General features: G+C 30.5%; 1 protein-coding gene across 1 annotated transcript in view; it reads left to right on the top strand.

The window, feature by feature from the left end:
- The window catches only part of Stip1 (Stress-induced phosphoprotein 1), a 49,393-nt gene extending 35,365 nt beyond the window's left edge, over window positions 1-14,028 (top strand). The window contains exons 9-13 of the mRNA XM_035356240.2: window positions 2,463-2,559; window positions 6,106-6,267; window positions 8,679-8,782; window positions 8,883-9,046; window positions 13,730-14,028. Of these exons, the coding sequence (XP_035212131.1) occupies window positions 2,463-2,559; window positions 6,106-6,267; window positions 8,679-8,782; window positions 8,883-9,046; window positions 13,730-13,802 (600 nt within the window). The 3' untranslated portion in view covers window positions 13,803-14,028. The remainder of the gene's footprint in view (window positions 1-2,462; window positions 2,560-6,105; window positions 6,268-8,678; window positions 8,783-8,882; window positions 9,047-13,729) is intronic.
- Window positions 14,029-14,859: the final 831 nt, after the last annotated feature.

The following is a 14,859-nucleotide window of genomic DNA, read 5'->3' as shown; positions in this document are numbered from 1 at the left end:
ACGACAATGAAATATGCCAATATCTTAAAAACAGTGACATAAGAAATATGACGAAAAATTGTTGCCAAACCCATGTTTCTAAAAGAATGAAACTATTCAAAATTATGCAATTTCATCAAAAATCTATCAACAACTATAAGAAAGGAAAATTGTTGCCAAAATCACATTTTTAAAGATGTGAGAAGTGTACTCGGAAGTTTCATTTAAAAAAAATTTTAAAAATACATAATTCTATTATTTTTCCAAAATTTTTTTTATAAAAGCAGTCGCAAAGATGAAAAGTTAACGTGTCCAAAAATCAAAGAAAAATAAATTGTACATTTTTAAAAATAAACTTTTTTAGAAAAAAATCCCATTGAAAAGGTGTTAAGTCCCTTTGTTAAATAAATTCGTATTCAATCGATTAATTGAAACACGAAATTTATTTTCAGTTCGTAAAATAGCTAAGTGTCTACGTTTCATGACGATGTGAAAATGGAATGTGTAGAGTAAAATCTCGCTTTCCTATAGCCTATTGTGTCTCGAAATGACACGTTTTCGTCACATAACATAAAAAAAATTCTAATTCTAATTTTAAAAAAAATCGCTTCGAGGTGCACTGGCTCTTGTATAGATGCACCTATGTACCAAATTTCATAGCCCTGGGTCTATTAGCTTACGCGCAGCGCGAACGAAAGACACACACACACAGACTCTTTCTTTTATTATATGTAGAGATTTGAATAGAACATGTGGCAACGGTTAGATGATTCTTTAAATGATATAAATTTTGTGCATTCTATGTAATATGAATCATATATTGGTTGGTAAAGGCCGTTAATGGTCGATTGCGTCTTACTAAGTGATAAGACATAGACATAGACATTATAATATGAACAAATATAATACTGTTAAGTGAACCTAGTGCCAGAGTGTCGCGATGGTAAACACATCGAGTGAATTCTTAAGAATGCATTTATTCTATTGTGGTTTATGCGCTGTCGGCGAAGTAGATTTAATTCAATCCAATAAGTTTAAACGAAATGCAAGAAAAAAGGCGTATAATTTAATATTCCGTACAAGGAAGTCATGTGGTGTACACATCAGATTTTTTTCTTAATGGTATTTTTGTAGTTAATCCGCCTTTCATCATCTGTTATCATCTGGTCCAAGAAGGATTCATTTTTGTTCTGAGCAATCAGAGGTGGGCATATGATGACTCAATTGAGCAAATCTTTCTCACTTAATTCATGAGGACCTATAATATTTATAAACCAATTATAGTTTACAAATATGTTCTCAAATGGTTTTTTTATGGTTAAACTCTTCTGCAGTCTCTGTTATTGTCAAAAAAGGATATTGCTGTATCTTGGTCTTAAAAATAGCTTCTGGCCACCCAGATTTTATCATTAAAGTCGAAATGAGCTGCTTCAATATTTTCAAACCATCTTCTTGACGTTCTGTCCAAAATTGCATTTCTACCAAAATATTACAACCTTTACGTATTAAATATCATATTCTTCACGCTTAAAGTTTAATTCAACAGCAATATCACAAAATAATTTAAAAAGGCCATATCTTTGGAATTTCCAATATACAGTCTCTAGTGCTGGAGGTAAGATTTCCCCCCTCCTTCCATATCATGTTGCCATTGCTCGCTATAAAGTCGTTGAGTTTGTTAATAAAAATTCGTTAAAGTTTCAAAAATATGAAATTGATAATAAAACAAATTTCAAATTAGGGCTTCCTGGTGCCCATATTCGGGTGGAGGATTACATTATTCAAAATTTGGTTGCTGTAGGTACTGTTTTATCTCAATGAGAGAAGCATACATACATTTATGCTGGTTCTTTGGTATTTAATTTTTTTAAATATAATGCAGGGCTAAGACATTTGGTGGCAACAGTTTGAAAAGTGATATGCCATTTATGGCGATTCGATGCAAAATGCCAAAACGAAAGTAATAGCCCTTCTGTGCTAACATCCTTTGGGCTTAATAAGGGAATACATTTTACCTAGTATATGCTACAGTAAACTGTTATAATTTTTTAATGCTTTCTGCTTTTTTTGTTTGTGGAATGGAAAGGAGTTCTGCTTTATGGAACTATGTAGACAGTTTACCCCATATATGTGTGACACCCGTCCATAGTTGCTTAGGTTACTGCAGTTTTTAAAATTCTGTGGTTTTTAAATAGGGTAACTCTCTCTCCTCCTTTTTATATATATATATATTATTTAAGTTCATAGGGGTAATCTGACAATTGCACTACTGTGTAGCCATAAGAGAACATTCACATGACTATTATTATATTTATTTAAAAAAGTTGATTTTCAAAATTGTATTAGAATTTTAATGCTTAGCTGAGAAAGTAATTATTATTCTGTATGTAATAGTACTAAGTTTTGTTTGGCCATTTAGAAATCTGTTGTACATAAGACTGATGTTTGATATGGTATGTAAATATTAACATTTGTAACTTTAGGTTGAAAAAATCATCAAAGAAGAGGAAAAGAAAGCATATATTGACCCAGAAAAAGCATTAGAAGAGAAGAATGCTGGAAAAGAATGTTTCCAAAAGGGTAATTATAAGTTTAGGTGTTCTAAGAAATTATAACATGAAATTAATTTCATTAGAAACATGTGGATGAACTGTTGAACATATAATCAAGTATGTTACTAAAGAATAATTAGGGAGATTGAATGAGTTATAAGTGTTGTACTAGAAAATTTGTATATGTAAAAATTGGCCTTTTGGAGGAGTTATAGTTTTATACCAACTTGGAATAAGAACTGAACAATCACAGCAAAGCAAACGCCAACTGATATTCAGTGAACAATTTCATGGAGTCAGCTGCACATTTATGCATGTGCAACTTTTACCTTCTTTGATTGGCTGTGGCTTAAAACTATGTTCCACAGGTGTAAACAGAGCTTTTGCCTTTTATACCGTAGTTCTATAATAATAGTGATGGCTAGACCAACACGTGAATGCTCCCTTAGTCGCTTAGAAAACCTTAGAAATTCATGAAAAGTCTAGAGATAAAAATGAGCATAAATTAGTACTTTTTCCAATAAATCATTTAGGTTAAGGACCGATTAGTCCTCTCAAGTAAGAAAATATTTCGTATGTTAAAGAGTACGTTGTTAACAAAAATATCCATCCTAAAAAAGATCCAGGTGGAAAGTTATTGTGATCTTTTTCTTTTAAAAGTTATTTTTTTCTTATTTTAACCTGAAGCCTTAAATTACTGCATTGACTTTTAAAGTAAACATACAAAGTTGTTTGTTTACTATTCATTATAAATTAGTTCATTATATGTAGTCAGTGAAATTGTTCTGTTTGGCCATGAAGAAAAATTACACTTCTATTTGATATAATGCTGATTTTGAAATACAAGGTGTGCTCATAAAGTAATTGAACAATTTCTTATAAGAAAAGGATGTCTATACAATTTTTCTAATATTTCTTCAGGTTATTAAAACACCGTATATAAGTGTTGGAAATAACTATTCACAAAATACACAAAATATTTGATTTAAAAACCAACACATTTTCAAATTTTTGTCCTTTCATGGCAATCTTAAGCTTCAGAAAAAGGATAAAAAATTAGCTGGTGATAAGTCAGGAGAATATGGCAAGTGATTTATCACCGCTATTAGTTTAGCAAGATGCTATTTTACAGACAGTGCTGTATGGGGCTTAATATTATGTAAAAGAAGGCATTTCCTAGAATCAAGAAATTCCTTTCTAAATCACCTTATCCTGTTTCTTAATTGTGAAAGCATCTCTTTGTAAAAATACTGATTAATCGATCGACAGCAGGTCTAATTGTAGACACCAGATTTGATCTTGTGCTGTGATACACTGTTGTTCTAACTAGCAATAGTCAAAAAATCTTCATAGCAAGCTTTTCTGTCTTCTTTAGCTATTTTGTCAAAATTTGAGGCACAAATTGAGTACAAAGTTTCCTATTTTTCAAATTTTCAGTTAAAAAATAACCAACGGCTTTCTTTGCTTATACCAAGCATGTCTGAAAGTTACTGAGGTTTTACAAATCTATCAGTTGTTACCAAAGAGTGAATTTTCTCCACATTTTCTTTTAATTCTTTGAAGTTGAAGAGTGCTTTGTCTTTGGTTCGCATTCAGTACTTTCACATCTGTGTTTCAAGTGGTTGTACCACTTATAGACTTGTGTTCTAGATAATGATGCATTACCATATACTATTTGAATTACCTTTCAGCAACTGATTTACCTAATTTGTAACAACACTTAATGCTATAATGTTCCACTCGAAGCAAATGTTTTTGTGCAATGTCTTCCCTGTAGATAAAAATGACTCCAGCGTATTGATATGCAAACAACAAAATAACCAATTTAAACTGACTTTAACATGAGTTAAGATGGCACTCTAAACATGTTTATTCCTTCACTTTATCATTTGGTTTTTTAATGATTTTTAAAAATTTGTTCGCTTACTTCTTTAATGTATACCTTGTACCAAATGATAAAGTGAAGGAATAAACATGTTTAGAGTGCCATCTTAACTCATGTTAAAGTCAGTTTTCACCTTCTTGGCTATTTTCAGCATTTTCTTAATTGTGATTCATTTATGTGTGGGACTGCTGCAGATAGAGCTTACATCGTTATTCATAAAATAAGATATTTTATTTGAACAGCTAATTTAATTTTGTTTGAACAGTACAATACAAGTATGTGCATTCATAAAGTCAAAGCTCTGAATTTAACAGTTAACTGGGCCAAAACTGACTGACTTGCCAGATGCCTACAATTTACGCGTTTATTACTTTTTGTTGGCGGGAGAGCGGGAAATCCTGCATATGTATTTATAATATTGTAAATTAAAATTCTATAGGTGAAAGTAAAGATGGAGTGGACAAAATTTTAATTAAAACTGCCAGTGCTGCAGGTAAAATTGGGATTTCCAAATTTTTCATTCTCTGGTTTTTATCTGAATTTATCTTTTCTGTGTGAGATGTAGTTTAAGAAGAGTTGTTAAACACTATGTATTGAAAGAAAAGGAAATACCATAATGCTGTTCTAAAAGCAGTCACATAAATATGGCAAATGTAGACTGATGTAAGAAGTAAACATGTTTGATGTATAAATTCTTAACTTTTTCTTAATTAAAACTTTAAACTTTCTTATTTAATCTTGACAATATTTAAGGAGTGTAGGGACATAATAATAATAAAAAGAACTATTTATCTACACGGATATATGTTTAATTTTATTTTCATTGTATTTCAAGCATTATGCAATTTATGAATGTAAAATATTGAGTTATGATTATGGAAGTTATGATTGTGTGAAATTATTTCCAGAATATAAAGCAAAATTTTAAATCTGTAACACTAAGTTATTTAGCATCAAAACTTTACTAAACAAATTTAGTTATATAAATTATGCATTATAAAGAAAAATGTATAGATTTTGAGTCCTTATGAGTTTGCCTTACTGTATGGCATGAAAACATCTCTATTTATCATATTTCAAGGTTGTCAGCTATGAGAGATGAAAGTCATCTATATTAAAGTAAACAAATCTCTGTGGATGTGATTGCTTTAACTGTATTTGCTAATATTAATAAAGTACTTGCCAAGTATTCTTTTTATATTTAAAACAAAGTTTAATTGCATCTTTAAAATAATAGGTTACAAGATTGTGTAGGTAGAGAGAAAAGAATAAATATATCCTAATTTGTAAAATGATGACAACAAAAACTCATATTTTATTACTTTTGCAGTATTATGGTATTGTCTCATAAATGCTTTTTAATAATGTATGTTTTTTCTTTCTAAAAAGTTCATTGAAAGTTTTTCATAAATTATTTGAGATCCCCTGTATTGTAAGGAAGGAAATATTGCTTGCTCATAAGTGAAAGCATCTGAACTCTGAATATATATAAAAGAATTACATTATGAATTAATATTTAGATTGTTTTTATTGCTGATGCATGTATTTGGAGTAGAATAACTGTGTTTAAAGTCAGTATGACCTGTAGTTATTGAATGGTAAAGTAGAGTGAGAATAATACGTCTATCAAAAATTGAGTGCTGATTTTAATGTATAAAGAAAATTTATATTTACTTGTTTTATTTTTAGGTGATTATCCAGGTGCAATGAAGCATTACACTGAAGCAATTAGACGAAATCCTGATGATGCTATTTTGTATAGTAATAGGGCTGCTTGTTATCAAAAATTAGCAGAATTTCCTTTGGCATTAAAAGACTGTGAAACATGTATAAAATTGGATCCAAATTTTGGTACATTTCTTTCACTTATATCTATATTTTGTATTCTATGTTAGTGTATTATTTAATGTTTTTTACATTAGGTAATTTTATTTTTAATTTCTTCCAGCAGAGGTGTTAACTGTCATGATTTAAGCTTGGCGATCCCAATTTTTTTACCGTTTCTGCCATCCCGATTTATAACATATTTCTCTGAGGATTCTGAAATTTTTATATAGCTTGTGTTAATATTTCATTTTCACCCCTAAAGTGTGATTTCTGTTGTCTGTAATTAATTTATGTTTCTGTAGACTATAAAGAGAAACTGGGGCAGTTTCATATCATGTGAATTACAGTAATAAATGCTTAAAAAAGGGATGAACAGGTATTAAAACCAACAGTGCAGTATAAAAACTTTCTGAGAAAGGTGAGGTTTCTTCAGATGTTAGAAGCTAGTTCTGCAAAATATTTCAAGTTCCACTGGACAATAAAATGGTTTTACATGCTGAAGTCTCTCTGCTTGGAATAAATGCATCTTTTCGTGATGTGGTATTTTTAAAATAGATTTCCAAATTTATTTCGTTTAGTTTTGAAAAGTAACGATAATATAACTGTTAAACTTAAAATGAAGCAAAATCTGGCTCAGCAGTCAGCTACTGTATGAAAATTAATGTCTAATTTTTATATTAAAATATGTAGATAATAAAAATACTTTCCTTAAATAAAAAAAATAAAAAAAATCTTTTCTTAAATTTCATCTTAAAATCGTAAAACGTCATCTTAAAATACTTTCACTTGTCGTTAACTAGATTATGCAGTTAACTCCCAATAACTGGGCATTGTCATAAAAAAGTTTATTTTGTTTATTGCAGAACAAAAGTTACTATTTTAAACCGTCAGAATCGAGAAAATTTTCATGGGAAATGCGAAAAGGGGGGTGTAGTGTGTGTGCTAACTGAAGTCGCAGTACATTGTTTTTATTCACAACAGCTCATAGGGGGGGTGTAGTGTGTGTGCTAACTGAAGTCGCAGTACATTGTTTTTATTCACAACAGCTCATAATTTAATTGCACAATTAGCAGTATGTAAATAATGTTGAATCATATGTTAAAAATGCACAATTATTTAATTTTCTGTTTCTTGTTGACTCCTATTAAAAGTTATTCTGTCTCATTATCTGAAGAGTTTTAGTTTAATGAAATGGAAAATAAGTAGGCCTTGCTTTTCGTATGGTACCATCTTTTCTATTATTTTAGCCTTATTTCACATTATCAGCACATATACAAATACAAGTTTGATTTATTTGGTAATGACATAGCATGCTTAGGGCTATCTGCGTGAAGCAAGAAATGCCTTCACAGAGGACTTTCTAAAAGGAACAAGCCGATATCTATGTTACACATGGAGAAAACCTTGAAAATATCCATGCAGCCCATACATTTGCCTGGGATCAAACCCAAACTTTACTGCCAGTATTCAGTGACATCTTGGCTGCCGGTGGGATCTGCAAATGCCAGATATTTGCTTAATATGTTAGAAAAGTACAGTGTTATGGTGACTGCCTCCGAAAGTGACCAGCATTTCTGAATCAGCATATCATCACGAATGATTATTATATTATTCCCATTAGCTGATCACTTCCTGCTCTGATAGAAGCCATCAAATGTGTATTAAGGCTACCACCAAAGTGTTTGAGTAGTAGTTTCTGAAGAGAATAAACCGATATCAGTCAAGTATCAGTTGCTCACAGCAAAGAACATATAAGGCTTGGCTGAAATCATAAATCCAAAAGTACTAAAAAAGTACACACAATCTTTATTTTTTTACGTATATCAAACCATTCTTTTGCAGATAAGATGTTTCCTAATTATATTTGATCACATTAAGTTCCATTTCAAAGTATGTCATCTTAAGCAAGTAAGTGGCAGCAGCATGGATGAAAAGCGCCTTGTCAGACTGAGTATGAAACTTGTGCAAAAAAGGGAAGAGTGTTAAAGTACTTCAGAGAAAAAAGTGTGGGAATCGGAAAAGTTCGTTCCGAGTTTTGGTTTACAATTAGTTTGATTGGACAAGAGGTATCTTTGAATTAGTATAATTTATTTACCAATTTACCATGCTGTTAGCAGATTTTCCATATTACAAATATTTGTGATTAGGGGGATTTTGTAATGCATTATATGACATAACTCAAAAAGAATCATTTGATTTAATTTTGCTTTTAGATATTTTTCATGTGCAGATTTTCTTCCGTTTATTAAAGATTCATGGTTTTGTTTCAGTGCATATATAAAGGACTGAAATGCTGTGCTTTTAAAATTTTTAACTTAATTCCATAACTTCAAATTTTCATCATGCTGTGAATATTGTAAAAACTTTTCTTTTAATTTGTGCATTTATAAAGTGTTTTAAAAAATTTTTAAATAATACTTTTATTTTTTAAACAGTTCGAGGTCATATTAGGAAAGGAATGGCTTTAATGGCTTTGAAAGAGCATGCTAAAGCTTCAGCTGCATTTCAAAAAGCTTTAGAGCTTGACCCTAATAATCAAGTTAGTATTATTTTATATGTAATGAAATTAAATATAATCTTAAAAATTGCCATTAAAGTTTTATTGATAATCTTCATTAAAAAATATATATATATTGTAGGAAGCTCTTGATGGTTATAGGAAATGTATAACTGCAAATAGTAGTAATCCCGAAGAAGTGCGTAAACAAGCTATGTCTGATCCTGAAGTTCAGAAAATATTAGGAGATCCTGCTATGCGCCTAATTTTAGAACAAATGCAGAATGATCCTAGAGCGCTTCAAGAGTAAGTTTTAATTTTCTTTTATTACTATTTTTAAAATAGCTGCTAACATATTTGTCTGCATTTTATATATATAAAGCATGGTCTTCCTTTGGAATCATGATGCCAATTCATAAATATTTAAATTTCCTTTCCTTCTTTTTCAAAATACAAATTAATTCCCAGTGCGACCACCACCCACAGATCAATGGGCCAAGAGTAAATTTTTTAAAATTTGTATATTATTCGTCTCTAGGATCATAATATTCAATTTCTATAGTTTTTTAGTTGAAAAATTATAAAAATAATATCGCGCCCTTCAAAGGGTTAGAAGTTATCTCTGCATATTAAAGTGAGTTATTGCCCTTCATTAATATTTACAGCGGTCACAACATACAGTACAAAAATATAAAAATTAATGTAAAATATTCTTTGCATATATTGAGACTTATTACAAACAACTTCTGGTACTTAATGGCTTATTGCAGTAGTCGGCAAACTTATTAGCCAAAGAGCCAAATATGAACATTACAACAATTTAAAAAAATTGGGAGCCAAATCTGCTTGTTTAGTAAACTTTTATTACACTAAATAAAACTAAATTTAATACTTAATAAATATTTATTAATACGAACAATGTGCTTGCATCTCCTTGGAAAGTTTGAGTAAGTCAGGTTTGTATGTTGTTTTTAATTTTAGGCATGATTCCAAGTTCTCATCAATAAGATGACTTCTCAGTTTACTCTTGATAATGTTCATGCTTGAAAAAGATTGTTCGCATATGTATGTAGAACCGAAAAGGGAAAGAACAGCAAACGTGAGCTTTTTCAGCTGATCATAAGAGTCAGAAATACTATTCCAAGCGTTGAAAATGATCATGTCTTCGTTCTCCAGGTCATTCAAAGCAGACCACTTGTGTTGTGAACTAAGATCACATTTCTTACCAAGTTTTTTTTTTTTTTTTTTTTTTTTTTTTAATGAAAATATTATTGCGCCTTCCGTGGATATTTGTACCAGAGCCGCACTTAAGGAGCCAAAGAGCCATATGTGGCTCTGTAGCACGACTGGCTTATTTTAACCTTAATTCAGGTTTGCTTAGATCAACGAGGTCTCTCTCTAGGCAAGCAGAAGTGGTGACAACAATCACTTCTGTTATGAATCATGCTGGTTATAATTTTACTTCTTATTTTAACCTATACTATTTACTAAATCTGTGAACTGAGTAGAACATGACAGAATGAGACATGAGAAAAAAAAATCATCAAAAAGCTAACTGCTAATCAAAAAGTAAACTGTAAATAAAATATCACTAATCTTCTTTCAAATATGTTCAGCTATTACAAGTGTAAAATATTTAACGCTGCTTGATAAATATTTTAAAGGCGATTTTATTCTCAAGTTTGTTTTGTAATTATGTTTAATAATAATGCATCCTACTAAGATCTGTTATATTTTTACGATGGTATTACAAAAGTGAAGTTCAGGCATAGATAATATTTTTAATTGAACTTATTCAGCTCCCATTTGCTGATAGGTCCTTAAAAGTATTTAATTTCCATGTGGAGAAATGCATACGAACCCTGATTAAATGATGTAAAGATGTGTCAAGATGCAAGAAGATCACACTGAAAAATAAACTAACTTTTCCTCACACTATCAGGGAATTTTTGCTTCTACCTGTATATATTTAGTGAAAATTATTTAAGTTCATTAATCATACTTTTTGCTAAACTGTTCAATAATTTTTTTTAAAATTGTAGTTTATCAGAAATAAGACTGTCTTTTATAACCAATTACCTGTTTTATTGAGCAGGTTTATTTAATCCCTGTAATTTATATAATTTTTATAATTGTCAGAAAAAAAATTGAACTGTTAAACTGATTTAGGGAAATGATGCTCCTTCCTCAAGTACATGGATATACAGTCAAAAGTCGTTAATTTGGACACCTATGATCCGGAATGATCTATAATCCGGACCTCAAAGCTACAAACTTTTTGCGCATGCGTCGCGTTGGCGCTGCGCAGGCATTTACGGCTGCGATGTGCGCGTGCGCAAAATACGTTTACGAATGCGCGTTTAATGTATAACGGACAGTATAAGCTAAGCTAAAGTTATCTAATTCAGTTAATGTTGCAGATTGCGTTGTTCCTTAATCTTCGAATTGGATTCGGCTTATTATTTTTTGCAGACTGTTAGAGCAATTTTATAAAAGTAAGCTTGAACTTTCCATTATGTCAAATAGAATTTCCGATATATATTTACTAATATGTAAAGGATCTACAAAGTGAAAGTATGTTTCGATATCCATCAAACAAAAAGTGTAATTGCTGCAAAAAATGGATAAAGGCATATCCTTTGTTTTTGTTTCTCTAACCATTCCAAAATCTGTTATCAATTTCACGCTGCTCTGCGGGGGAGGGAGAGGACATCGCGGCGCGCAATGAACTTGAAGTTATCTGTCAGCACTATCCTTATTTTCAGGGCAGATGTTTTTATTTTATTTGGCTTACAATTCCTTACTAAATGTAGTATTTCATCTCGATGTACTCCGTCTTTGATATGATTTAAATCAAATTCCTCGTCATTATAATTCGCTTCCAATAGTGAAGAAAGTGCACAGGTTATTTAAAACAAAAATATTTTGATTGACAAATTAGTCGGTATTCTCGACACAGCAATTATAGGACTTGAACAGTGGAACTTTGTAACTGAACAAGAAATTATGTCTGTTTATAGAATTAAAGAGAATGTATTATTACATAAAAAACGAACATTACATTGAAAGAAATGTTTAATAAAGTAAACAAATAAATATTAAGCTTTTTTTTTTTTTTTTTTTTTTTTTTTTTTTTTTTTTTTGTAAATTTTGATATCCTTTAGATCATAATTGTTCTTTATTTCATAAATTACGGTTTCATATTTTTAATTTTATAATTTCTGCATGCCATCTTACCAGATTTAAACTGATGATCGATAATCCGGAATCGCCAAAGTTCCGACGAATCCCGATTAACGACTTTTGACTGTAATAGCTTGAAAAAAAATTGTCAGTGGAACTAACACATAATGGCAACATTACTGAACCCTGAATGACTCATGTTGAGTGTTCCTTCCAGTTATATTTTTAAAAATGATAAAAAATTATCAACAAAATGTTTGCAGTCACCAGATGATAATCCCTTTTATAAATAAAAGGTACCTCTCTCCAGACAACAATGATAAAATACCAAATATCTCTATCTATCTGCCAGCCTGCCTATGTATATTAAAAAAATTTATTTTTTAATGTAGGAATATCACATGCATTATTATATTGTAAAGTTGAGTGTGATATGATTAAATTAGTAGATTGCCAAATAAGCAATACTAGTAGATTAACCCCTTCGCGCCGGGTAGCGCAAACGCGCGCTTATTGCGGAGGCCGGCAGTGTCCTACGCGAGCGTTTGTCCAGGGCCGGGAGCTTTTTTGCTATTAAGCCTAAATCCATGAAATTTGGGAAGTATCAACACATTGTTTAATAATGCTCTATAGAGTATTTAAACGGCTTATGCTTTATAGATACTTTAATTACCTTATTTCTTGTTTAAATGCATATTTTACACATTTTATTTTCATTACTCACCATTCTATGACTTTAACATTATACATCTGAAAACTAAATATATTATTTAAAATTCTCTTTTCGTATGAAAAATTTGAAAACAGGGATCTACACACAGTCCTACGTTACATTCCTTGCACTTGTAATAACTCATTTGCCGTTTTGGAGGATTTTTCCGGGAATGTGAACAAACGAAGCATCATCGTCTCATTTTCTTATCAGTCCCTTCTGAACAAAGTTTTGGAAAATGTCTTTCAGTTAATCTTTCAGAATCAATATCAGAATATCAGAATTTCAGAATCAATATCTGAAATATCTTGCATCATTTCTGCTATTTCATGCTCTGTTAAACATTTTCGACGCTTCAACATTGCAACGGTAAAAACAGAAATAATTCACATCTAACAAGATCTAATTATTTACTAAAAACTGAACTGCAAACCAAAATATCCAACGCTTTACCGAAAATAAAATTTCTCTACTTACAGTAAACAACTACCACGTGCAAATTTAAAGAGACATCATAAATCATGTCATTCGGAAACATTTATTTCCCCTTTTGTTTATATAATCAAAAACACATGTATGTGAGTCATGCTTCTCTCATTTCGAGTAGAAGGTCTAATGTACGTGTATCTGAAATCATATGGACATGCAGTATCATCTTTTGGCAGAAATTATAGTTTTTAAAATATTCCAGGACACTGGCACAAATACGTGACAGTCGGGGCTGAACGGGAAAACGCTCTGGTACGCCTGCGTGTTGGCCGGGAAGTGAGTGTGTTCGTTGCTGGCACGTAGACGTGACAGTCGGTGCAAAGGGGTTAACTTTTGCGAACTGCAGTATGTAAACCTTATTTTTCAATAACAATAATTTAAAAATAATTTGATGTTAAATTATAGGGTAGTTATGTGTTAATTTTTCACATTTTCCCTCTAAAAATGTGCCTTTTTCTAATTCTTTGGAAATAACAAAATTCAAGTTCAAATGAGCATGGGTGTAATTATTAATAAGGTTATTTTATGCAGAAAATATTACCGATGTTTCTTTTTCTTTTCTGCTATTTAAGAAACCAGAAATTTTAAAATATTTTCTTTTTCAGACATCTGAAGAATCCTGATATAGCTGCAAAAATACAAAAACTACTTGAATCTGGACTTATAGCCATCCGTTAACAATGTCACTAGTGGCCTAGTCATTCCGACTTTTATTTCCATTGCAGAGACATCAAAGTGTTTCTTTGCTGCTAAGCTGTCATAATTCTTCATTATCATTTCATGTAATGATTATGAAAAGAAGATTGCACTAAATATTTTCTTTAAATAAAAGTTGCAGTATCATTAATTGTATAATATTCAAGCCAAACTGCAAATAAATATTTGTTACTTCAGTACAATTCAATGATTGTGTCAGTTTTTTAATTCTTATACCTTCAAATATTTATTAATTCTGTGGAATCCATATGGGATCAGTTTGAGTGAATCTATGTAGAATAAATAGTGTTAGTACTTTTAACCTAAACTAAGCTTCTTCATGGATTTTGCTGAATTTTCTTGAGTGAAAAATGCAATTGCTTTATGTTTTGGTTAATTTAAACCCCTGTTTGCATTTATTAAGTCCTATATTTAGGGTGTTAGAAAAAGATTGCATGACTAAATAACTCTTGAAATATTTGCTATAAGTTGGTTAGAGTTCTTTACAGTTAGTAAAAGATAGTAAATCCAGTAGAGTAAGTATAAAATATAGTCATGCAATCCTATTTTGAAAAACTATGACTTAATTGAAGTTTCTTTCAATTGCAATTTAATTACATTCACTTGAATAATAACACCGAAAAGTCTTAATATTAAAGCAATATCTTACTTTTACACCAAAAGCAATATCTTATTTTTCCCTTGGATTTTTCTTTCTCTGAAATATTTCACCCCCTTTCCTGATGTTTCTGTTAGTAGATTTTTTTAGAGAAAAATTGGCATTCATATTATCATTAAACAGAAGCTGTGGATAAGGAGTAAAATATCAAAATATGAGTGACACTGAGATTATAATGAAAGTTGAGATTTGAATGCATCTATTTATTTATCAAAAAGTATGTAGAATATAGTCCTTTGTTTTTGCACATGCTGTGAGCATTATCACTGAAATTCAACACCAAATATTTGCTAAATTTTTGAATTAGTTAAACTGTACTTATAATTTTTACATTTATATGCAAAGTTAAGCATTATGATT

The sequence above is a fragment of the Stegodyphus dumicola genome, chromosome 9, assembly GCF_044657685.1.
Source record: "Stegodyphus dumicola isolate Sdum_Otavi_A_Nest chromosome 9, ASM4465768v1".
Taxonomy (NCBI): Eukaryota; Metazoa; Arthropoda; class Arachnida; order Araneae; family Eresidae; genus Stegodyphus; species Stegodyphus dumicola.
This window is presented reverse-complemented; position numbering and strand designations above follow the sequence as displayed.